The sequence below is a fragment of the Sminthopsis crassicaudata genome, chromosome 2 (assembly GCF_048593235.1).
Source record: "Sminthopsis crassicaudata isolate SCR6 chromosome 2, ASM4859323v1, whole genome shotgun sequence".
In the NCBI taxonomy this organism is placed as follows: Eukaryota; Metazoa; Chordata; class Mammalia; order Dasyuromorphia; family Dasyuridae; genus Sminthopsis; species Sminthopsis crassicaudata.
In genome coordinates, this window is record NC_133618.1 from 43,489,553 (window position 1) to 43,516,722 (window position 27,170).

A 27,170-nucleotide genomic window follows, 5' to 3' on the forward strand; every position below is an offset into this window, starting at 1 on the left:
TTCCATAGCCACATGACTTATCACATCTTATAATTTAGACTGAACTCTGACACTTGACAAGCTGACTATCCAGTCAGAGATCCTTCAACAGTGATCATGAAGAGAAGCAATTTTCAATCACTTCTTCCTCGGAAACAAGTCCCCTTCCTGTACAGGTAGGAAGGTTCTCAAAATTAACCTAGGAGAGAAGGGATTAATGGCAGGTGGCAGGATTGCGTCGGATCTCCTCCTCCTTCCCAGGGAATCCCAATGAATGACAATTAAATGTGAAATCCAACACTGATGGTAGTTACTAGTTCACTCTAAGTAAACTTGGCCACTTTCATTTTTCATCTCCAAGTGTCTTCTTTCTGTTCATTTATAGGGGGAATGACCAACACAGAAGACAAACTTGTTGAGAAGGACCATTGGTCACAAGAATCCATCCCCTTTTCGGATCATGGCACTCCTTCCGGAGTTATAGAGCAGTGTCAAATTCTTCTGGATGGTCCCCTCGATCCTCCTCCCAAGGCTCTGAGTTTGCACCACTCCGGGTATCCTGGGGCTGTTTCAGTTGTTCTTTTACTTCCTCTTCTAAGTCATGAGGTATAATAAGCTGATCCTCTGGCTCCAGCTGAGTGGGAGCACAAAAGTATCCTGTTTTTTTCTTGGGTGCTTCAGTTGCCACCTCGATAAGGTTTAAGCTGTCTTCTAGGGGCACGATAGAGCCATTGGAGAGTTTTTTCCCATAGAGGCAAGAAGTAGATGGAGATTTCTGTAATTCCCTGCTTAATGGAAGAAGCGTTCCACAGTTCACACTGTTTTGTCTCCGGAACCTAAAGATCAATCCTCCAGAGTCTTCCTCAGGACCCTGAGTCAGAGAAGTCTCTTCAAGAGCAGGAGGAGAAGCCTCAAGACCCTTCCCTTTACAGCAGTGGATATCTACTTCTACCTCTACCCTGCTGCCATTTATTATGACCCCTTCAACTGGTTGGTCATCATCACTGTCCAGGCCATTGTCAGACTGATTACTTGAAAACGTGGCACAAGATGGTTGGCGTTGAAAAGCCCCCGAGGTGGGCACAGGATGGAGGCTGCAGCGTCGTTCTGGCCTTGGCAGCAGGCTGGCATCCAGGCCAGTGGCGTTGTGTTCGTCAGAAGCTGTGGAGCCCACTTCGCTGCTCACTTCTGATGTGGACATCTCACTGCTGAACTCTGAGGCGATGCCGCTACTTGAGGAAGGGGTGGTGGGCTTTGGGGCATCTTTGAGGGTGGCAGCTGGGGCAAAGCCCCCAGGCCCTGGGAGACTGAGGCCATTAACCTCACAAGTACAGCCATCCTCCCCCACATTCAGACAGACCACCATGGCGCCAACGTTGTCCTGACAACCATAGCTTTGTGCCAATGTGCACAGCTTCTTGGCAGCTGCTAATGGATCGTGGACATGCCGTACTGCGCTAACAGCTTCCAGGTAAGACAGGCGTTCCCACAGCGCTTTGTTTCCCAAGATCAGCAGCTCATCTTGGACTGTAAGTGGAAGGGAGTATATATGGGGCTTTGGAAGGATCCAAGGGTAAAGGTATGTACAGCCCAACATCCGGGTACAGCATGTTACTCCATTCACTTTGTTGTCCTAAAGATCAATAGAGTTAGTTTAAACAATAAGCAATAAATCTTGGGTCTTGACATTTACCTATGTTCTACCGCTGAAGAATGTGTCATAGAAGAAAATAAAGACTTGAAAGTTCTTACCTGTGCCAGAGCTAAAAAAAAATAAGATTATAGTAAAAAATGCTTTATTGTTCTCATCCTAAATAGTCAGTTGCAATAACAAAAGCTGTTTGGCCCTGACATCTCCAAAGTACTCAGCCTTGTACGAAAGAAAATTACATTGCTTTTCTACCTAAAGAAACTTCTGAGTTAGAGAAAAACCACCAACACAAGTCATACCATTTTTCCTTATCACTAGCTGTGATGTTCATAACATCTGTAAGAATTCTAACAAGTAGTGTTCTAAGAGAGGTTCAGAATCCAATGAGTCACTGCCAATGGCCCTTCATTAGAAAGGAAGTTGGGATCTAATTGAAGAGATCTAAAAAAAGACTTAACTATTTAGGAAAACTAGACAAAGGAATTTAAAGTGAGAAAAAAAAAATCAAAACTATCCAAATTCCAACACAAAAGAATGAACTATGCGAAATTAGAACCCATGCAGCTAAACAAAGTAAAAAGTTATAAATTATTTGTTCTAGAATTCAATCCTAAAGAAATTCTAAAGTCTACTCAAGATGCTTTAAAATATTAGATTAACTTTTTAAAGTTTTTTATTAACTTTATTAAAAGTCAAAATACTTCTTTCCCTATGAGAAAACAAGCAATCAATGGAAACTTAAAAGGGAATTTTACTTCTTATATGTAAAATTTTATCCACTAGTTCTTCAAATAAGCTTCAAAAGCTACCATCTAAAACAAATAAATCCACACAGCCTAAAGTCTAAGTCAAAGTCCCCTCTTATTACTTATCTTTACAGATCCAGGGTTCAAATGACCTGAAGGCAATTCTAGTTCTACTCTTTGGTTTCATAAATGAGAGAAATGAGTTCTGAGCAGGGCAGCAATGCTTTGGTTCTCAATCAGTATGACTCCTGATACTGCACTGTGCTGTCTATTCAAAACTGCCTTCCCATCATGCAATCAGTTAACAAAAAGGAAGTCCTGACCTGGAACTTAAGAGTCAGTGAGTAGTTCAGATCAGGACTCCTGTCTCAGGGCTATTTCCTTATGTTCTCCCAGGTGCTGGGTGGGGTCTGTATAACAGTGTACTAATGCTAATTATGGGATCAAAGAACCTGACTCTCAATCTTGGCTCCTTTATTACCATCTCTGTACTAGAAAAATTACTTTTTCAGGCCTCTATAAAATGAGAGGGCTAGACTACATAAATATGAGGTTAGGGTTAGGGTGACTCTGTGATTCCAAAGATTCCTTTGCTATAATTTCAGTGTAATAGTTATTATATTGCAGATATTCTTACTGTATCTGAAAAAGTACTTTCAGAAAACAATCAAACTACATATAAAGATCACCCAAGGTGTTTCATACAGTAGATTAGTAGTAAATATAATTGGTCATGCTTCTTATATATGTCTATGCTACTGGATTCTAGATATCTACAAACCAGTCTCTTTGAAGAAAAAGAAATTAAAATATTGAGCTAAAAAAAAAGATTAAAAATACTAAGGATGCTGGCCAACTAATGCCTCAAGTTTTTTTAAAAAATAATTTACTAGGGGCAGCCAGGTGGTGCAGTAAGTAGAGTACCAGCCCTGAAGACAAGAAGACCTACATACAAATCTGGTTCAGACACTTAATACTTCTTGGCTGTGTGACCCTGGGCAAGTCACTTAACCCCAATTGCCTCAGCAAAAACAAAAACAAAAACAAAACATTCACTAGATTAAACAGTATAAAACAAGAAAAATAAATCACAGTTTTGCAACTCGGAGCAGGGAACATCAAACAACAAGTCTCTGCACTTTCTCTAGCATCTTGTCAGGAAGAGCACACCAATGAACCTGGTAATCAAGTCAATCAAAGGAGAAACTTGCATATTGGCTTGTTTTTTGTTTTCTGAATGTGAAGTCATATGTGCAAAGAAATGTCATTAAGTGTAGAAAGAAGCCTGGTTCTTCTAACTTCCAATGAATCTCTAACTCTTTTTTACTATTTATACTATCTGTCATCTAAAGGGTCTTGTCCAACAGTGTTATTGAAAAGCCTTTTGAATAGAACATCTTTAACAGTTATTTAAATGGAACTTCTCTTTGTATCTCTTGCCGTTGGATTTTGTTGGTGATGTATAAAAATGCTGAGAATTTATGTGGATTTATTTTGTATCCTGCAACTTTGTTAAAGGTGTGGATTATTTCTAATAATTTTTTATTAGAATCTCTGGGGTTCTCTAAGTATACCATCATATCATCTGCAAAGAGTGATAATTTGGTTTCCTCATTATCTACTCAAATTCCTTTAATCTCTTTCTCACTCTCTTTTTCTTTAACCTCTCTCTCATTCTTATTGCCAAAGCTAGCATTTCTAATACAATATGGAATAGTAATGGTGATAGTGGGCAATCTTGTTTCACTCCTGATTTTATTGGGAATAGTTCCAGTTTATCACCGTTACATATGACGCTTACTGATGGTTTTAAATAGATGCTATGATTATTTTAAGGAAAAGTCCATTTATTTCTATACTTTCTAGTGTTTAATAGGAATGAGTGTTGGATTTTATCAAATGCTTTTTCTGCATCTATTGAGATGATCATATGGTTTTTGTTAATTTAGTTATTGATATAGTCAATTATGTTAATAGTTTTCCTAATATTGAACCAGCCCCATATTCCTGGTATAAATCCTACTTGGTCATGGTGTATTATCCTGAAGATGATTTTCTGTAATCTTTTTGCTAATATTTTATTTAAGATTTTTGCATTAATGTTCATTAGGGAGACTGGTTTATAATTTTCTTTCTCTGTTTTTGTCCTACCTGGTTTAGGTATCAGTACCATGTCTGTGTCATAAAAGGAATTTGGTAGGACTCCTTCAATCCCTATTTTTTCAAATAGTTCCTATAGCATTGGAGTTAATTGTTCTTTAAATGTTTGGTAGAATTCATGTGTAAATCCATCTGGTCCTGGGGATTTTTTCTTTGAGAGTTGATTAATAGCTTGTTCTTGAATAGAATATCTTCTTATATAGAAACTGTCATCTAGACCATAAATGTTAAAGACTCTTTTCTAGTCCCTTTCATTAGCTCTAGTGACACAGAAGCTGATGAAATGTCAGAAATTAAACTCTAGCTGTTCTGGAGCTGACCTCCCCCCCCACCTAAAGGGGCTAGAAGCAGCCATACCAACCTCAGTTATGATGGCTTTTTGTTCTTTCACCCGCTGTAGCTCCTCTGGGAAATGTTCTAGGCTGAAGACTTTGGAGAGGGGCAAGGGTTGTCCATTCCGGCACAGGACTGCCTGGCATGTGCCCACATTGGCCACTGTCAGAGTGAAGCTACTTGTAGGATCAGCAGTATCATGGCGGATGTAACAGAGGAGGGCAGAGGAGCCTAGTTTCTGGCCAGCCATTCCCAATTTTCTGTTTTGAAAGAGAAGAAAAATAAAATGGGAGTACTTTAAAATTAGCTTTGCAGATTGTCTGTCATTGCTTCAAATCTCAATATTCACCAAGAGAAAGACAAGTAATTTCTATGCTCTCCCCTATGATGTGCTCCCAATACAGACTTGGCCTTCACCTTTGAAAGACACTGGTTAAAGGTGATAATGGGGTATAACCAGTAAGAACCTGTCCTATCTCTTCCTTTCTTACAAGATTATTGTGAGAAAAGACTTTGGGAAACTTTAATGTGTTAAGAGATCATTATTATCCTAACATCCTCCAAGTTAAATGTTTAAGAAAAAGAATGGGGAATAAGGAACATCTCTTCCTTTGGTGGAGTTGTTCTAACTCATTAGTAAAGAAGCATTCATTAAGCACCTACTATGCACCAGGCACTCTGCTAAGCTCTAGAGATAAAAAGGAGGCAAAAGAAGGTCCTTGCCCTTCAGGAGTTCAGAACGTAATGGGGAGACAAAAGACAGATAACTCTACAAATAAACTCTATGTAAGATCAATGGCAGAGGATAACTAAAAGGAAGGTTCTACCATCAAAGAGAATCTGGAAAGGCTAGAAGGTGAGATCTGAGTTAAGTCCTGAAAGAAGCTAGGGAAGCAGAGGGAGAACATTCCAGGCTGGTGGGGGGAGGGGGGGGCCAGAGAAAATGCCTGGGGCTAAGTAATGACAGTGTCATAATTAAACATTCAGCACTGGGCTACAGAAACCTTCATGACAGACTTCATACAGCTGGAACCCCAGACTGTCTGGGTAAGCCCCTAATTTTCCATTGGAGACAGTCAAGCTAAGGAAAAGAAAGATCGGGGCCACGAAGACAGAACTCAGTATATGGTTAGCTTATGGATCCGACAACTTGCTCCCTTCTCAATGAATCAGACCTCTCATGGCCTACCTCAGGGGAGTGAGGGAGGAGAATGCTTAGCTAATAAGGATTCTTCCTTCAGTCTAGTCATTCTCCAGACCCTGAGAGACATGTTTTTCAAAGACTAGAAAGATGAGTTTGTAATTTGCTTACCTGTGAGATACCAAAAAGGTGTTAGCCATGAAAACTGTGTCAACTGCTGACTGCTGCACCTCTTCTGAAAGCACGTCAGCCATTGTGCACTGTAAGAGGCGGGGTAGTTCCTCATTCCGGTCTCCATCAAACATGCCATATACAGCTTCCACACCTTCAGCAAAGTTATCCACAGCCAAAGCAGATACACAGAGTCTATAACAGCAGGACGCAGAGAAATCAAATAACAAACTATTGTTACTATCTTCTGAGTGGCCAGTTTTTAGAAATTCAAGTTAAAAATCATTTGGGAGGAAGGAAAGGGTAGGCACTTAAGGGATAAAAGGTAGAAGAATGACAAAACTACAAATAAAAATTGTCAATGGATAGGATATTGCTATCAAGTTTGAAAGGAAAAAGGGAATTAATTTTTTTAACTTAATGGGTAACTACAGGATCTGCTTTAAAATGATGTTTATAATTACATATAACCTTTAACAGATTATTTATCATCTCAAGGAAAAAGGGAGGAAGGAAGGAAAAGAATTTGAAACTAAAACCTTTTTTTAAAAAAGTTTAAAATTGTTTTTACATGTAATTGGGGAAAAAAATATTAAAAAATAAATGTACATGGAAACAATAAGATTATACACTGATCAATTCTGATGGACATGGTTCTATTCAACAATGAGATTATTAAGGCCAGTTTCAATGATCTTGTGATGAAGAGAGCCGTCTCGTCTATACCCAGCGAGAGGACTGTAAGAATTGAATGTGGATCACAACATAGCATTTTCACTTCTTTTGTTGTTTGCTTGCATTTTGTTTTATTTTTTTCCTCTGTGATCTGATTTTTCTTGTGCAGCAAGATAACTGTATAAATATGTATGCATATATTGGATTTAACATATATATTTTTACCATGTTTAACATATATTGGATTGTTGCCATCTAAGGGAGGAGATGGAGAAAGGGGGAGGGAATTTGGAACACAAGGTTTTGCAAGGGTCAATGCTGAAAAATTATCCATACATATTTTTTGAAAATAAAAAGCTTTAGTTTAAAAAAAATAAAGATAAAATAAAATAAAGTAAAAATGATGTTTAAATGGCACAAAAAAGCTATTCTGGGTAAGCACCAAGGAAGGTTCTGATCCAAATTAAAGTACTCACTTATTCCTCTGACCAGCCATCTCTGCAAGCCCATGACTCCAGAAGGTCGATGAACCTGCAGAATCAGCTGTTAGCAGGGTTTTCTGATCAATTTTCAGGGTGGTGATATGACTGTAAAAAAGGTTAAACTACTGTGAGGCACTAATACGACATTTCATTTTTTTTGGCTTTTTTTTTTTTTTTGAGGGGTGTTGTTTTTCTTTTCTTTTTATTTCTTTTTGCAAGGCAGTTGGGGTTAAGTGACTTGCTCAGAGTCATATAATTAGAAAGTGTTAAGTGTCTGAAGTTGGATTTGAACTTGAATCCCCCAGACTCTAGGTTTGGTGCTCTCTCTATTGCGCCGTTGAGCTGCCCCTGCCCCCTTTTATTTCTTTAAACTTACCAGTATTTCTAGAGGAAAAGTGAACTTCTTAAAAAAGATAACAACCAACTTCATTATGTTATATTACAGGTATACTGCCTCTAATTTTGGGCATATCAGAACTTCTAGGCGTTTAAAAAATATCTCCACTGTAAAATAGGATAAAAACAACTAGAATACCTACTTTACAGTACAAGTATGAAGCTGGAATAAGTTCATTGCAAACATGAGCGCTCTAAAAAATGTCTGTTGTAATTATTATCGGGTAGAACTTAATAAGTATTTCCTAAACCCTTATTATGTGTTAAACTGTTGAGATCAAATGAGAATATCTGTGAAGCATTTATTTTTTTAAACAAAATAGGTGCTTATTAAATATTAATTCCCTTCCTTTCCACCTGTGAGGGTTACAAAGGAAGGTAAAAGCTCACAATCTAATGGGAAACACAAGATGCAACAGTCTAAGTGGTGGTGATGCGGGCCTAAACCAAGGGGATGGCAATGTCAAGAGAAAAAGTTCAATTGTGCTCATCATTGTTGCTGCCAATATGTTGGAACCTGAAGCCGTCAACAGATGCAGATATACCTAAAAGACAAGCCTTAAGTTGGAAATTCATTAAAAATGACTCCATAGATTTGAAAAGAGGGAACAAGGATATTTTGCTTCTCCAAACTCTTACAACAAAAAAATTTCTAAGCTTTAGCTATCAGTCCACTTATTTCAAACAATTTTCAAACAATTCAAACAAATTTCAAGCAAATCAGTACAACAAAATCCTGATACAATAAATTAAACAAATTGGTATTTGGAGTTTATTTTGCTGGGACCTGAACTGCAAAGTCCCCACATTTCAGTATCCCTCCAGCATAACCCTATCATGTGTCCATCCCTTCTGAGGCAGCCTGTCCCATTTTGGGGGCTTTCACTGCCAGGAAGTTTCTCCCGACACAGGGCCCAAATTTGACAGAGCAATCGTCACTTGCTGGCCCTTTTTCTTCTCTCTGGGGCTTAGCAGAAACAGTACAATTCCTTTTTCATTTATAGCCCTTGAAGACAGAAATTCTCTTTTACTTAAGCCTTCTCAAAGCATGCCTGCAAATCCTGCTTTGGGCATTCATCCAATGGGTAGCATTTAGTGTTTTACTTTTCTTGGTGTGTTCCATGTGGCAGATTGTTAGGTTTTACTTTCTGGGATTGTTCAATCTTCACACTTCGTTTTCTAAAATCAGGTATACGTTCTTCTACATGTGTCTAACAGTCCCCCCCCCCCTTAATTAGGATTCTCCCTTCCCTTTCCCCATAAATATACTACTTTGTCTCTTTAGTTATTTTATCCTAATTACTTTAAAGGTAACCCAATTTCCAATGGCTCTCTTTTCATTCTTAAGCCTTTATTATTATTATTACTATTGTAAGCCTTATATTATTCCCTTCTTTTTTTTCTTCTTCTCAGTTTAATAGACCAGTAAAAATTTCTGTTGCTCTTTCAACTTAATTTGTAGTTTTTAAAATTTCATTTCCTGCACTTTTTTCTTTTCTTTCTTTTTTTCTTAGGGAGGAAGGGGGGGAGAAAGGAGGGGAAGTGTGTGTGACAGGAAAGCAGGCAGTTAGAGTTAAATGACTTGACCAGGGTCACACTGCTAATAAGTGTCTGATTTTAACTTAGGGTCCTCCTGACTTCAGGATCGATACTTTATTCACTACATCAATTAAATGCCACTCCTGTGCCTTTTCCTAAAAATAATTTCTTCTTATTCTCTTATTATTTATCTTCCTTTTCTATTTCAGACCTTTTTTTCTTTGATTAATGGCCATTACATTTCTAGTTTGTATTCCTCACTAAATTAAAGCTATCTATCTAATGTATTTATATAGGGCTTTTAAAAAATAAGTTTTTATTGCTATTTCCTGTTTCTTACATCACTCCTCTATCTGTCCCTCTCAGAGAGACATCCTGTATGACAAAATATAGTTTCTATGTATATTATGTAACTATATTTTTTCTTGATCTTACTTCACTCTGCATTAGTTTATATAGAGCTTTTCAAAATACTTCTCACAGCACAGTAATATTCCATTAAATTCATGTAACTCAATTTGTTTAACCATTCCTCAACTATTAGCAATTTTGCTTCCGATTTTTAGTCATTACAGAAAGCCAGGAATGTTCTGAAGTATTTGGGGACTATTTTCTTATCAATGGCTTCTCCAGGGAATAAGCTCAATAATGGAATCTCTGGGGTATGGACATTTTAACTACTTTATTTGTCTTCTAAAATGGCTGTAGCACGATACACAACAATTTATTGATGTGCTTCTTCCACAATCTCTTCAACGTGGAGTGTCGTCATTTTTGTCATCTTTGCCAATTTGAAGGATGTGAGCCAAAGCTTCCAGATGACTGTTTTTATCTGCATCTCTCTTAGTATTTAGAGAATCTTTTTCATCTTTTTTTAAAAAGAGGTTGTGAATACTGTCTGTTCATATCTTTTGACTATTTACCTACTGGGACAGAGCTGTAAGTCATATATATTTATTTATTTTTATATCTTACATACAAGCCCTTATCCGAAGCTCCATATGGTTTTTTCTCCTATTGACCCCCCCCTTCCTTTCTTATCTACATTAATGTTGTTTGTGAAAAAGCTTTTCAGTTTCAAGTTCCTTCTGCTGTAAATACTGTATTATGTTCCCTCAGTTACTTTAATCTTTCTTTTCAGGTGGCCCTTTTCCCATTGACTCTTTCCCTCTTTTTGTCTGATATTCCCCCTTTCTTTCCTTCCCATTAGCCAGTCCTCTGCTTCAGTTTAAAAAAATTTTTTTTTATATCCCTCTCCAAAAAAGATTTCTTTCACTTTTTTCATTATCCATCTTTTCCTGTTTCCTCTAGACTCCCATTCTCCAATTCATAAGTTCTACTGCTATCTCTATTTTCTCTGTATTTTTCATGCTATCAAAATTTTCATTCTAAGAATTCTCCTTTACTGTCTTTGTGCTACTGCCTCATAGGGCTTGTCCTATAGATTTTCCCTTTGCATTGTGCCTCATTTCCAAAGTAATTTCAATTATGACTAACAACCACCACCATCAATGTTTATTTGCTACTTACTATGTGCCAGGCACTGTGCTAATTAAATGCTTCATAACTACTTTCTCATTTAATCTTTCCAACAACCCAAGGTGTTATTATTATCCCACTTTTACAGATTAGGAAATTGAAGCTAACAGAGATTTCGGTCTCAGTTTCTCAGTTGCCCCAAGAGCCCTGATTCCCTAAAGCAAAAAAAAAAAAAAAAAAAAAAATTGGTCTTTGGTCTTTCTAAACATCAGATCCTATAGATTATATGCTTTGTAAAGGCCTCATCTCCCTTTTTCAACCATTCTTTTTGCAACTTTTCTTATTTTCCAATATGTTCTTTTCTTCTGAAAGAGTACAGAAACAGGACTTCCGGCCAAGATGGCGGCGTGGAGGCAGACAGCTGCTTGAGCTCCTCGTTTTCTCTCAGAACTTACTTCATGACAAGCCTCTGACTTAATGCTTGACCCAGAAAGAAATCCACAAATTATTACCAAGAGAAGACATCCTTGAAAGTCGCCAGAAAAGGTCTGTGTTTGTTCAGGGGAGGGTCAATCAGACTGGGCGCAGACTGAGGGCAGACAGCCAGAGCAAGACAGGCAGCTCACACAGCTCAGACCAGAGGGGGAGGGATGTGATCTCTGCCGTTTCTGTGAAAGGGCTTTTGCCCCAGTGTGGATGCTCCGTCTTGGCAGCAAGCCAGGAGCGGTGGAGAGGGTGTAAACACCGAGGTGAAGATTAAAACCCCAGAAAGCCAGCATCTCTCAGAACCCGGCCAACCCCAACCCCCACCTGGACTGACTCAGTGCGTTCTCAGAGCCTCAGAGCGCAGACTCAGTACAGTCATTGCTGTTCTGTTAGTGGCTCTCTGCTGCCCTACCCCCAGTCTGTAGAGGAAGCCCATTAACACCATCCAGCCCCATCCCCCCCAAAACAGACCAATTGTTTCTCTTGTCAGTTTTTTTTTCTTTGATTCCTGCTCTGACAAAATGAACAAAAAATTCAAAAGGGCTCTAACCATTGACAGCTTCTGTGTGGAGAGGGAGCAAACTTCAAATGCTGAAGAGACTAGGAACAGAATGTCCCCAGATGTATCCCCTGGGAGGGATATAAGCTGCTCCTCAATACAAAAGAACCTCATAGAGGAAATCAAAAAGGCTCTCACAAGAGAGCTGGAAGAGAAATGGGAAAAGGAAAGGGAGGCTTGGCAAGAGAGCCTGGAGAGGTCATCCCATGCATTCAAAGACAGAATGGATAAAGAAATCAAATCATTGAGAAACAAGATTAGTGAGCTGGAAAAGGTAAACAACTCCAAGGAAAACAGGATTAGTGAGCTGGAAAAGGTAAACAACTCCAAGGAAAACAGGATTAGAGAGCTGGAAAAAGAAATCAGCTCTCTAAAAAATAAAATGGATAAAATGGAAAAAAATTCCATAGAAGATAAAAACTCAATTGGACAATTACAAAGAGATATAAAAAAAGTGAGTGAAGAAAATACATCATTGAAAATTAGACTGGAACAAGTAGAAATGAATGACTCAAGGAGAAACCAAGAGGGAGTCAAGCAAAACCAGAGAAATGAAACAATTGAAAAGACTGTCAAGTACCTTACCAGAAAGACAACAGACCTGGAAAACAGATCCAGGAGAGACAATTTGAGAATAATCGGACTCCCTGAAAAATGGGAGGAAAAAAAGAGCTTGGACACCATTTTTGAGGAAATTATCAAAGAGAACTGCCCAGACATTCTGGAAACAGAGGGTAAAATAGACATTGAGAAAATTCATCGATCACCTACTGAAAGGGACCCTAAAATCAAAACGCCAAGAAATATAGTGGCCAAGTTCAAGAACCATCAGACAAAGGAAAAGATATTGGAAGCTGCTAGAAAAAAACAATTCAGATATGGAGGATCCACAATAAGGATAACACAGGATCTAGCAGCGTCCACATTAAAAGAACGCAGGGCCTGGAACATGATATTCCGAAAGGCTAAGGAACTTGGTATGCAGCCAAGAATAACTTACCCAGCAAGAATGAGCATCGTTTTCCAGGGAAGAAGATGGACATTTAACGAAATAAATGAATTCCATCTATTTTTGATGAAAAAACCAGACCTACATAAAAGGTTTGATCTTCAAATACAGAACTCAAGAGACTTCTAAAAAAGGTAAAAAGAAATCTTGAGATCTATACTTCTGTCAAAAAAATATGTAAAGAACATATGTACAATTTGTCTTAGAAACTAGAGATGGAAAGGAGATTATATCATAAAGTATAAAGTGGTGGTACTACATCTCATGAAGAGGCAAAGGTAACCTATTATATCTGAGAGAAAGAAAGGAGGGAGATGAACATAGCGTGTATCAATAGACATATTCGATTTATGGTGAAACTTCTTCCATTTCATTCAAAAGTGAAAGGGAAGGAGTAAGCTAAGGGGAAGGGAATACAGTAATTTCGAGGAAAAGGGATAAAATAAGGGGAGGATCTTTAAGGTGGGGGAGGGATCCTAAAAAGGGAGGGCTGTGAAAAGCAAGTGGTGTTTACCAGTTGAATACTGGATAGGAGGGTAAAAGGGAAGGAAAGGGGAAAAGCATAAGCAGGGGTTAATAGGATGGCAAGCAATATAGAATTAGTCCTTCTAACCATAAATGTGAATGGGGCAAACTGCCTCATAAAGAGGAAGCAGTTAGCAGACTGGATTAAAAGTCAGAATCCTACTATATGTTGTTTACAGGAAACACACCTGAAACAGGATGAGACATTCAAACTAAAAGTAAAAGGGTGGAGCAGAATCTATTATGCTTCAGGTAAAACCAAAAAAGCAGGAGTAGCCATCCTCATCTCAGATCAAGCAAAAACAAAAATTGATCTAATTAAAAGAGATAAGGAAGGGCATTATATCCTGCTAAAGGGAAGCATCAATAGTGAAGCAGTATCAATATTAAACATGTATGCACCAAGTGGTGCAGCATCTAAATTCTTAAAAGAGAAATTAAGAGAGCTGCAAGAGGAAATAGATAGCAAAACTATAATAGCGGGAGATCTCAACCTTGCACTCTCAGAATTAGATAAATCAAACCACAAAATAAATAAGAAAGAAGTCAAAGAGGTAAATAGAATACTAGAAAAGTTTGATATGATAGATCTTTGGCGAAAGCTAAATGGAGACAGAAAGGAATATACTTTCTTCTCAGCAGTTCATGGAACCTATACAAAAATTGATCATATACTAGGGCATAAAAACCTCAAAAACAAATGCAGTAAGGCAGAAATAGTAAATGCATCCTTTTCAGACCATAATGCAATCAAAATAACATTTCATAAAAAGCCAAGGGAAAATAGACCAAAAAATAATTGGAAACTAAATAATCTTATACTAAAGAATGATTGGGTAAAACAGCAAATCATAGACATAATTAATAACTTCACCCAAGAAAATGACAATAATGAGACATCATACCAAAATGTGTGGGATACAGCCAAAGCAGTAATTAGGGGAAGTTTTATATCTCTACAGGCCTACTTGCATAAAGTAGAGAAAGAGAGGGCCAACGAATTGGGTTTACAACTAAAATTGCTAGAAAAGGAACAAATTAAAAACCCCCAGACAAACACAAAACTTGAAATTCAAAAAATAAAAGGTGAGATTAATAAAATTGAAAGTAAAAAAACTATTGAATTAATTAATAAAACTAAGAGTTGGTTTTATGAAAAAACCAACAAAATAGACAAACCCTTAGTAAACCTGATTAAAAAAAGGAAAGAGAAAAAGCAAATTGATAGTCTTGAAAATGAAAAGGGTGAACTCACCACTAATGAAGAGGAAATTAGAACAATAGTTAGGAGCTACTTTGCTCAACTTTATGCCGATAAATTCGATAACTTAAATGAAATGGAAGAATACCTTCAAAAATATAGCTTGCCCAGATTAACAGAGGAAGAACTAAGTAGTCTAAATAGTCCCATCTCAGAAAAAGAAATAGACCAAGCTATTAACCAACTTCCTAAGAAAAAGTCCCCAGGACCAGATGGATTTACAGGTGAATTCTACCAAACATTTAAAGAACAACTAACTCCAATGCTATGTAAACTATTTGAAAAAATAGGGATTGAAGGAGTCCTACCAAATTCCTTCTATGACACAGACATGGTACTGATACCTAAACCAGGTAGATCGAAAACAGAGAAAGAAAACTATAGACCAATTTCCTTAATGAATATTGATGCTAAAATCTTAAATAAGATATTAGCAAATAGACTTCAGAAAATCATCCCCAGGATAATACACTATGACCAAGTGGGATTTATACCAGGAATGCAGGGCTGGTTTAATATTAGGAAAACTATTAGTATAATTGACCATATTAATAATCAAATTAATAAAAACCATATGATCATCTCAATAGATGCAGAAAAGGCATTTGATAAAATCCAACATCCATTCCTACTAAAAACGCTTGAGAGTATAGGAATAAATGGACTATTCCTTAAAATAATAAGGAGCATATATTTAAAACCTTCAGTAAACATCATATGTAATGGTGATAAACTAGAACCTTTCCCTGTAAGATCAGGAGTGAAACAAGGTTGCCCACTATCACCATTACTATTCAATATAGTACTAGAAACTCTAGCCTTGGCAATAAGAGCCGAGAAAGAGATCCAAGGAATTAGAGTAGGAAATGAAGAAATCAAATTGTCACTTTTCGCAGATGACATGATGGTATACTTAGAGAACCCCAAAGACTCTGCTAAAAAGCTATTAGAAATAATTCAGAATTTTAGCAAAGTCGCAGGATACAAAATAAATCCACATAAATCCTCAGGATTTTTATACATTACCAACACAATCCAACAGCAAGAGATACAAAGAGAAATTCCATTCAAAATAACAGTCGATAGTATCAAATATTTGGGAATATATCTACCAAAGGAGAGTCAGGAATTATATGAGCAAAATTACAAAACACTTGCCACAAAAATAAAGTCAGATTTAAATAATTGGAAAGACATTCAATGTTCTTGGATAGGCCGAGCGAATATAATAAAGATGACAATACTCCCCAAACTAATCTATTTATTTAGTGCTATACCAATCAGACTCCCAAGAAACTATTTTAATGACCTAGAAAAAATAACAACAAAATTCATATGGAAGAATAAAACGTCGAGAATTGCAAGGGAACTAATGAAAAAAAAGTCAGAGGAAGGTGGTCTAAGTGTACCTGATTTAAAGCTATATTATAAAGCAACAGTCACCAAAACCATTTGGTATTGGCTAAGAAATAGACTAGTTGATCAGTGGCATAGGTTAGGTTCACAGGACAAGATAGTGAATAAAAATAGCAATCTAATCTTTGACAAACCCAAAGATCCCAAATTTTGGGATAAGAATTCATTATTTGACAAAAACTGCTGGGAAAACTGGAAATTAGTATGGCAGAAACTAGGCATGGACCCACATTTAACACCACATACTAAGATTAGATCAAAATGGGTCCAAGATTTAGGCATAAAGAACGAAATCATAAATAAATTGGAGGAACATGGGATGGTTTACCTCTCAGACTTGTGGAGGAGGAAGGAGTTTGTGTCCAAGGGAGAACTAGAGACCATTATTGATCACAAAATAGAACATTTTGATTACACCAAATTAAAAAGTTTCTGCACAAACAAAACTAATGCAAACAAGATTAGAAGGGAAGTAACAAATTGGGAAAAAATTTTTACAGTTAAAGGTTCTGATAAAGGCCTCATCTCCAAAATATACAGAGAATTGACTTTAATTTATAAGAAATCAAGCCATTCTCCAATTGATAAATGGTCAAAGGATATGAACAGACAATTTTCAGATGATGAAATTAAAACTATTTCCACTCATATGAAAGAGTGTTCCAAATCACTATTGATCAGAGAAATGCAAATTAAGACAACTCTGAAGTATCATTACACACCTGTCAGATTGGCTAAAATGACAGGAACAAATAACGATGAATGTTGGAGGGGTTGTGGGAAAACTGGGACACTGATGCATTGTTGGTGGAGTTGTGAAAGAATCCAACCATTCTGGAGAGCAATCTGGAATTATGCCCAAAAAGTTATCAAAATGTGCATACCCTTTGACCCAGCCATACTACTACTGGGCTTATACCCCAAGGAACTACTAGAGAAGGGAAAGGGTCCTGTATGTGCCAAAATGTTTGTGGCAGCCCTTTTCATAGTGGCTAGAAGCTGGAAGATGAATGGATGTCCATCAATTGGAGAATGGTTGGGTAAACTATGGTATATGAATGTTATGGAATATTACTGTTCTATAAGAAATGACCAACAGGAGAAATACAGAGAGGCTTGGAGAGACTTACATCAACTGATGCTGAGTGAAACGAGCAGAACCAGAAGATCATTATACACTTCAACAATGATACTGTACGAGGAGGTATGCTGATGGAAGTGGATTTCTTCAACATAGAGAAGAGCTAATCCAATTCCAATTGATTAATGATGGACAGAACCAGCTACATCCAGAAAAGGACTGGGAAATGAATGTAAACTGTTATTTTTACCTTCTGAATCCAATTCTTCCTGTGCAACAAAAAATTCGGTTCTACACACATATATTGTATCTAAATTATACTGTAATATATTTAACATATATAAGACTGCTTGCCATCTGGGGGAGGGGGTTGGGGGAGGAAGGGAAAAAATCTGAATAGAAGTAAGTGCAAGGGATAATGTTGTAAAAAATTACCCATGCATATGTACTGTCAAAAAATGTTATAATTATAAAATAAAATAAAAAAATTTAAAATTAAAAAAAAAAAAAAAAAAAAAAAAAGAGTACAGAAACAGGAAAGAAGGAAGAAAGAAAGATGTACTGTCAACCTATCCTAGTAGGAGTTTCATCCCATACAAGTTGAAATGCCTGGGTTATTATTAATAAAAGGCTCAAGGTTAGGTCACCCTGGCTCTCAGAATCCTGTACTTCCTTCTTTTATCATCACCATTCTTTCTCTAAAGAAGCCATGACTCTATCATTAATGTCACCAAAACCTGCTATGCCAAATATCAGGTACATACAGATCCCTCCTAGTACAAATGCAGAATCTAAAGATATTATGTTAATGAAGCAGATAATTTGTTTATAAAGATCTTTTGCTAAATACATATACTCAACAAAGATATATATAGTGACAGATGTAGCCCTCCAGGTTCCCAACAGAGAATATGCCCAAACGGATAAAACAGCTGTAACCTATACATTATAAAAACCATACCAAGTCCAAAATACAGTACTTCCTTCTCAATATTGGATATGAAGGATTCACCCGAAAGTGGGCCTTTGTGCACTCAGCCTACCCCTCTCTTCAGATTTCAATGTCCAAAGGCTCTATGTTCTTTATTGTGCCATACATCCTAATTATATGCTTATAGTCAAGAATAATACTCAAGACAGGATCATTTGAGCAGGATTACTTCCATTGCTATTTATTTTAAGGAATCTTTAATAATTTTGATGTACAGATGGGAGACCCTTATGGAAAAAGTGACATTTTGCACTATGGTGTTTTTTTTTCACAATCCAAAAACAGAAACTCAGTGGGATCTTATGTCCTCTATATCTTTTAGTCAACCAAAAATGGCAAACTGTTTTTTTTTTTTTTTTTTAAATTGATTTACTGTTGAGCACTGTTTGTTTCTTCCCCACTTATCACCCTTGGGAAAACACTGTTTTTATGTTGTAGGAAACTGAAATATTACCAAACTGAGTCCCATCATATCCTTGGACATGTCTCCCAAACAAAATTAATTCTGAAGTAACTTTTTAAGAATACTGAACAAGAAAAATTTTACAATATGATAAAATATATAACTCAGGGCTAACATTTTCCTTAAACTAATATAACAACTGGTATTAATTTCAGCCTCTTCTTGGATAATTATTTTCCTGAGACTACTTAATCCCTCTGAGACAGTATTTCCTTCAATAGCTTTCCAAAAGCAATAACTGAAAAAAGAGACGTCCTCCATTTGATAAATATTTTAATTCCTTCAGGAAACAAAAAAGAGGGTATTGTACTAAGGTAGCTCACTTATTTCTAAAAATGAGGATTGTCTACCTTGACACCTTTATCAAGGATGCCCTTAATCTCAAAAAATATAATGTACTGTGTATAAAAAAAGATAGGTCAATATTAAATTAACATTTTTTCTACTTTTCCTTTTTTTAGATGAGTGTGGAATAAGTAGATTAATAAGGTTCAAGACTTTTCAGGTATTTGCATCTCACCTTCTCTGCATATGGAACCTTTGTGCACAGATCCCCCTGCTTTCAAGTAGTTTTATGCTCCACTTTAAAAAAATGCTTCTTTTGCCTTATTTCTTAAATATAGACAAAAATGCATCAGATTTATAAAAATAAGCACCACTGCCCAATTGATAATCAAAGAGCATTAACAGGCCATTTTCAGACAAAGTAATCAAAGCAATCTATAGCTATATGAAAAAATTCTCTAAATCACTACTTACTAGAGAAATGCAAATTAAAACAAATCTGAGGTAAAAATTTACATTCATCAGATTAACTATATGACAGAAAAGGAAAATGACAAATGTTGGAGGGGATATGGGAAAATTAGGTCACTGATGCATCGCTGGTTGATCCAAACAATCTATACAGCAATTTTGACCTATGCCCATAGGGCTATAAAAGTTAAGATAGGGAAAACTTCCTTTCTTTTTCTATAACAAGATGGAATGATCACTTCCTCCCAAAGTCCCCATTATTCTCCCTTTTGGTAAAGAAACAGGTCTAGAATAGAATTTCCTTTGGTTTTTCTACCTTTTGAAAGACAAAATTCTCACTAAGGCAGGCCAAAAATGTTAAAAGTTACTCTGCTCTTGGCAGAGAGGACATGACACCAGATGTCTTGATAACCAAAGATTGCCATCACTACTCTGTCATAGTTCTGGTGCCAGGCTTATGATCTGTTTCCCATTTCTATCTCCATTTTTTTTGGTCTAGGTAGCATACTGAATATTCAAACAAAAATTACTTCTGCTTTGTACCCAAATGCCTTCAACCATAGCTCCCCTTCAAGTTCCTTGATTTCCTTACTTGAATATATTTTTATAAAATACAATGTCCTTTCCTCTTTCCACTTTTTAAAAGGAAAAAACTAACTTCTTTGAAAATAAGATATATTCATTCAAAGAAATAGGCTAGAGCAGAGATGCCAAACATTCAATTCTTGTCAAGTACAATTCAATTAGGAAATATTTAACAAAATAAAGAAAAATACAATAAAATGTAGCTAATGTTAGTCATGTCATTTTTTAATTGAATATGTGGCCCACAGGGATCTTTATATATGGACTTTTTCTATTGAGTTTTATACTACTAATCTAGATCACGCCTCTCACACTTCAAGAATTTTAATGAAACCACAAGATCAAATTTATTTATCTGTATTAGGATTTCTATAGTTCATTTTATTTATAACCTAAACTTTGTGCATTTATGTAAAAACAATGGCTTCTTTCTTGGATTTTTATCTACTATGAGCTCCTAAGTATCCCCATAGCTATTCTTCCTTTATTGGTATGAAGCTTGGGAATATTTTAGGGCAACTTTCTCTTGCTTTTATCTTTTTCATTTGAAAGTTCTCAGTGTATGTAAAGGTCCAGGCTAGCTCCTCTGAAGGGCTCAGAATAAGTCCTTGCCCCATGCTGGGCGCCAATTTGTAATGTTCTGTCATCTCTAAGTTATAATCCTTCTCTGGGAGGAGGTTTCTTTTCTGTATAATCCTTTCCTCTGTAATCAGGTTTCTTGGGAGGCTTCTGGAGCCTCCAGCCAGAGCGAAGGTAGAATCTCGAATCCTCTTCTTCCTGAATCCTGGCTCTGAATCTCTTCAAGCTTCCCTGAAGCTCTCCCTGGAAGTCTTATTCTTCTCCCAGTCTAGACTGCCGTCCCAACTCAATGTCCCAGTATAGACAGACTCTACAGACTCAATATTGCCTTCTTTTATCCTTGCAGAGAATGGGCTTGTGGGAACTCCTTCAACCAATGAACTCACTTCTTTTCTTTAAAAGTGTAAACTCCTTTTCAGAAGTCTAAATGTGTAAACTCCTTTTAAAGGTGTGAACTCTGAGCTAGAGAATTGTTTAGACAACCTGAGTTAGCACTTTGTAAACCTAACAAGTGTACCTGTAAAACATGTGACATATTTACTCTTTCCATCCAAGTTGGGTCCTCCATCTCTAATTAAACAGCACAATGAGAGAAGAAAGCATGATATAGACATTCTCCTTTTCATAATCTGTGTGACTCTGGGAAAGTCATTTAACTTTTCCTCATCAATAAAATTAAGAGAGTGGACCAAATGATGTCTGTTGTCCATTACAAGTCTAACTCCATTAAGCAGACTTGATGAATACAAAAATGTGTTATAGAATATTCAGGTGGTGATGCTGTGGTGGCTATGATGCTCTGATCTAATGAAATGATCTAGTCACCAGCATTAGGTCTTTGTCAGGAAGGGACATAATAAAAATGGTATCAATTTTACTTAGTACACAGCCTCTGGGGGAACAAGGTTTATATAAGCCTTTAAAAAATTTGAGATTGGCAGGATTAAGGTGAAATGTGATTTCAACTTCAGAATCTATAAAAATATGTTACCTGAAGATATCCAATGTCTTATGTTCCAGAACCAGATTTGTATTTCCAGTTAGGTCAAGGTCCTGTAGGGTAGGAGGCAAAGCCTCAGGAATCAGAATTTCTGTCAAGTCATTACAGCTTAAATCTACAAACTGACAGGGACAGAAAAACACAAAAAGAGACTACATCAGGGCATGCAAAACTTTCATTCCCAAATACTCATGATCCCCTATTCTGTGTGCCAAGCATATTAAATAATTGCTTCTCTAACCAAAACTCCCACTCTATCCTACTAGAATCCTTTTCCAAATGGAAGGAAAACCAGCCCACATCCACACCTGGGGAGTCATCAAGATCAATCACCTTTACTTCCAAAAGATATCCTTCATTCCCATGTAAATACCTGAATCTGAGGCAAATGCAGGATCTCTGGAAATATGCTGATAATGTTGGAATGTGCAACAAGTGTATGAAGGTGTTTACAATTTGCAATGGTTGTAGGAATTGTCTTTAGTTTGTTGCCACTCAGGTTCAGCTCCTCAAGTTGCTCCAACTTGTTCAATTTGCTGAAGATGAAACAATAACATACAATTTTTGTGTAGCACCTTTTGTGTATGGCTTTCATCACTCTGATCTCATTGCTTCCCTCTAATTCATTCTCCACATATATGCCAAAGGAAAGTTTTTAAGGCCTCTATGTGATCATGATAATCTCTTGTGCAATTACTGTCTCTAATGTTAAAAAAAAAAAAAAACAACAACAAAAAAAAAAACACCCTCCTTTATCTGGTATTTAAGGTCCCTTCCCAGATTGGTTCCAGCTTTCCCATCAAACTAACCAATTGGTTGTTTCACCTACAGGGCATCTACCTGTCTTTGCACATGCCATCCTCTTTAGCTGGAATATATGTTCTTCTCATCTCTGCCTCTCAGCATCCTTAGTTACCTTTCCTAATTCCTTACAGCTGCCAGCACTCTCATCCTGACCTTGAGTTTATTTATCTAAGTACAGAATGTTTGTTCTGATAGGACATAAGCACTGAAGGCAGGGACTGCTTTATTGTCTCAGCATCCCCAACATCAATTAAATTCAGTCCCTTAAATGTAGTTGATTAACTTTACTGCCTTGATCATGTAATATTCTTAAATTTTCTTTTGCCAAATTTTTAAACATTTAAGGTTTAAAATGCAATGTGAGTGCAATAAGCCCCATTTTCTTAAACTGTGGGTCACAATCCCATATGAGGTCTCACAATTTAATGTGGAGGTAACTGAAATTATTGCTTGATATCAGTAAAATTTGATATCAGTAACTATATATATATCTGAGGTCATATAAAAATTTCACCAGCAAAAAGTGGTTATAAGTAGAAAAAAGTTTAAGAAGCCCCAATCTAACCAACCTTATTTTATAGATGAAGAACTGAGGGACTCAGAGAAGCTGAATGACCTGTCCAGGATTAATGGCCGTGATGAAATTTGAACTCAGATTATAAAAGCTCAAGGCCAACACTCTTTCAATAACTTCTTTTTAATGTCAGCATGTATTCACCACCAGTTTAAATCTACATTAAAACATACTTAGACTTCTTAAATCAATTTAGAAGTATCAGAAAAATTTTGCTTCATCACTACAAAGGTATCCCCCTTTCTTCTATAACTAATTCTTTTCCTTCTTTCTGGAAAACATTTACTTAACAAGAATGACAGAAGGGCAGCTGGTTGGCACAGTGGACAGAACACCAGCTCTAGAGTCAGGAGGACCTAAGTTCAAATCCAGCCTCAGATATTTAACACTTATTAGCTGTATAACTCCACTCAAATCACTTAACCTCAACTGCCTCACAAACAACAACAAATATGACAAAATTAATTCTTATACCATTATAATATTGGACTATATCAGAGCCCAAAGTAATCTTATAATCAAAAAACTCTTTCAGTTTTGGAAGCAATTAGATCCCAAACAGAATAACAGTTCCCCCAAAGAATGGACAAAATAGAAGTAAATGATCTCCATAAGACAACAAAAATATTTCTAATAAGTCAAATGACAGGAAAAACATAAGAAAATATTCAAAAAAATTTTAAAAAGATTCTCCTATTGATAATGAACATAACAATGAATAAATACCAAGTAGTTTGTAAAACAATTTAATTCATTAAATTAACTTAAATTAAAAGAACTTTAATTAATTTAAACCTTTAAAAGTTCAGTATTCTCAGCATTCTAAGAACCAAAGGAATGGGGTGCCAAGGAATTAAACAAATATCATAAAATTTCTCCCTAAATATTAATGTTTTTAATCCCACTGTTATTGACCAGCTGGAAAATTCAAAATAAAGACAAGAATCTCAGCATAAATTTTAAACTCTTAACACACAGGAAGACAGCCACTGGCCAATCTGCAAAATATAATATTTATATTGCCTCCACAAACTAAAAGCAGCATTGTATGTATTCACCTTGCTGGGAATGTTTGTAGTTGGTTGTTTGCAAGATGTAAGATTCGGAGATGTGGGTGTCCTACCAGGACAGGGATACATTGGTCTGTCAGCTGATTATTGGTCAGATAGAGTAGCTGCAGCATACTCAGACTCTCTTCCCCAGAACAAGCAGATGGCAGAGACTCTAGACTGTTTGCAGAGGCATTCAGGTACCTGAGACTAATGGAGAAATAAAAAATCATCAAGGAGAATAATCATTTAACTATTATCACTGAGTGGACCTCTAGCCTTAAAAATGGGAGAAAACTCAAATTCCTAAGATCAAATGCAGCCTCAAACACTCACTAATTGTGTGACTCTAGGCAAGTCACGTTACCCCATTTACCTCAGTTTCCTCATCTGTAAAATGAGCTGGAGAAGGAAATGGCAAAACTCTCCAGGGTCTTTGCCAAGAAAACCCCAAATGGGATCACAAAGAGTTGGATACAATTACAAATGAACAACAACATACTCTCAGAGGAGCATTTGACTTACCTTCCTATTCTTTGTCTATACTTTTTTCTCTGGTAATCTGGTTTCCATCAGTGGTATTTAAGATCGTTGTTTTCATTACTCCCTTCACAAAAGACTGCTTGCCAGACATACCATTGCTTTCTCACTTCTAAATCAACTATCATTTCATCCATTTTTTTAAACCAATCATATATTATATAAAATAAAGGTTTCATGAATGAAAAAAAAGTATTTTATTTTAGTAGAAATATTTATTAAAAGATATATCCCTATGATAAGACTTCTTATGTTTTCCTAAGAAAATTTAACTTTTTTTTTAAGGTTTTTTAAGGTTCACATTTAAAGGAATATGTTCTAAGTACATGAACAAGTTAGACGCTCCTTCTCCTATGGCCTTCGCCTAAGTCAATCTCTCTTGGCTGGCATTAGTCTTTCCATTTCTAAAATGAGACTGCCACCCTTCAGGTAACTTAGGTTGCTAATGGCTCCTAGGATCTTACTGTCCTTTTTACCAACTTCTGTCCCTTAAAAGGGGGAGAAGAATGATCCAGTCCATAAAATTCTATCTCAGGGACCAATAGCTTTTTTGGGACCTCCTCTACCAGCTCTTCACATCACAATATCCAAGTTTTGGGCAGGTACTTTCAAAGGTAACAGCATCAGCACTGCTCTTCCTTCCCTTTTCTTTGAAAGACCACAACCATGCTCATTCCCTGTAATGACAATTCAGCATAAGATCCAAAGGGTCACAAGAAACTGGTTCTGAGTTCCCTATCCTCACCCAGGATGTGGACTACTACCTCATAAAAACATTGTAACATATTACAACTGGCAATAAAGCCTCTGAAACAAGGAAGAGAGTCACGCAAATAGACTCATAATCTCTAATAGTTCCAAAGGTCACTTATAAGAAACAAACACATCTTTCACCATCGATGCAGGACAAATACAGTTTGCTTATCAAAGATTTTGTTCCCTACCAAAAACCGTTTGTGGTACTTACTTTAAGGCCTTAGAGAAGAGAGTTTCTGGAAGCCTGGTGAGTAAATTATGCTGCAGATCCAAGACCTCAAGAGGAATGTGTTCCACAAGGACTGGAAGGCTTTGTATATGATTGTATCCCACCATCAGCTTCCTAAGACTGAGACTACTCAGAATCCTAGAAGAAGAGAAAGCCCAAAAGAACAAATAAGAAACTTAGTGTTTCTTGCTGTGCCTTATAAAGAAGTATATACAATACTGGATTTGTCCCAAATATTTATTTCATAAAATCAGGGAAAGAACAGGATATGATTTATTAGATAATATAAATTAGGAAAAGTGCACTAGCCAAAAAAGAGTATCTCTAATGCCTTGCCAATCAATCACCAGAAGAAAAATATGACTTTAGGGAGAAGGGAATTAATGAAAATAGGCAACATAAGATACATCGTATTTTCTACAACATCACTCTGGATTCTAAGTCTAAAAAGAAACTTCAGAAAGTTTTAAATAGCTTCAAATATGCAGTTGAAACTTAACAGTTTGCTTTATTTTAAAAACACTGCTCCGAAGAATACTTGGAGAGGACCACAAATCTGGGAAAAGATGGTTGGTTGTAAAGAAAAACGAATAAATAAATAAATAAATAAAAATGTACCTAATGGGAATCTCTGTTAGAAGATTGTAACTCATATCCAACACCTCAAGTTTCTTAGATTCACAAATCCAGTCGGGAACATACTCTAATTGATTCCTGGGAAAACACAATTAAAAAGGCATCATTCATAACAACTAATAGAAATGGAAAGCTACTGCAGTCCTACTCACATACCTTATCATAGCTTGAAGATGAACCTTGGGTTTTCCAAATATGTTCACAAACCACAAACTTTGGCTGTTTTTAGTAGGATGAGGGATGAAACTGTCTCATCTACAGCCCGGCCTAGAAAGGCTCATTACCAGAAGAACGGACATATTCAATCAGGAATTGTTATTTGTGCTGATACAAAGAGTACTTATATCAAGAAAATCACAGATTTTTAAAGGACAGTAATAAATAATATTTTTTAATATTCAAAATGTTAATTATAATTGCTCTTAAGAGAAAGATGGACTTTTAATCATGGAGCCTTAGTCTTTCCATTTGCAAATGGAGGATGTACATCTCCCTTATAGAAATATTCTGGGGGGCAGTTAGGTGGTGCAATAGATAGAGCACTAGCCCTGAAGTCAGGAGTACCTAGGTTCAAATCTGTCTGTCTGTAACAAATACATGTATAAATTATTTTGTGAAAGGCTTATTTACTCACCTAATAGTTTGCCTACTGTATTTCTAATGTGATGTTACTTGAAAGTACATGTAATTGTTGCCCTCAAAAATAAAGTGTATAAATGAAAACCATTTTGTTACTAGATAAAGGAAGAAATGGACCACAAAATGATCTTGATCACAGAAAAGGAGGATATCAGAATACTAGTTACTTTTGTTCTCTGTTGCTCAGTTAAGAGGAACCCAAAGATTTGGAGTTTATCACTACACCATGTGACCTGACATCAATCTTTCAGCCTCCAAGGACTTTGTGTTTTCTGGCAAGGCAATCAGGGTTAAGTGACTTGCCTGGAGTCACATAGCTATTAAGTGTCAAGTGTCTAAGGCTACATTTGAACTCGGTTCTTCCCGACTTCAGGACCACTCTCTGTCCACTGTGCCATCCAGCTGCCCCCTCCAAAGGGGAGCCTCTTCAGACCAAGAGTGACACTGATCTAGTAGATAAACTCACTGTATTCTAAAAGA

At 36.5% G+C, this 27,170-nt stretch overlaps 1 protein-coding gene across 3 annotated transcripts in view; it reads right to left on the reverse strand.

Moving 5' to 3' along the window:
* Positions 1-326: 326 nt before the first annotated feature.
* The window catches only part of PHLPP2 (PH domain and leucine rich repeat protein phosphatase 2), a 103,608-nt gene continuing 76,764 nt past the window's right edge, over positions 327-27,170 (reverse strand). For all 3 annotated transcript variants that reach the window (XM_074286049.1, XM_074286048.1, XM_074286050.1), the window contains 9 exons: positions 26,034-26,129; positions 25,398-25,553; positions 23,900-24,100; positions 21,837-21,999; positions 21,455-21,585; positions 7,333-7,443; positions 6,182-6,376; positions 4,898-5,129; positions 327-1,612 (listed from right to left, as the gene is read on the reverse strand). In XM_074286049.1, coding sequence (XP_074142150.1) covers positions 458-1,612; positions 4,898-5,129; positions 6,182-6,376; positions 7,333-7,443; positions 21,455-21,585; positions 21,837-21,999; positions 23,900-24,100; positions 25,398-25,553; positions 26,034-26,129 — 2,440 coding nt within the window. In that variant the 3' untranslated portion in view covers positions 327-457. The remainder of the gene's footprint in view (positions 1,613-4,897; positions 5,130-6,181; positions 6,377-7,332; positions 7,444-21,454; positions 21,586-21,836; positions 22,000-23,899; positions 24,101-25,397; positions 25,554-26,033; positions 26,130-27,170) is intronic.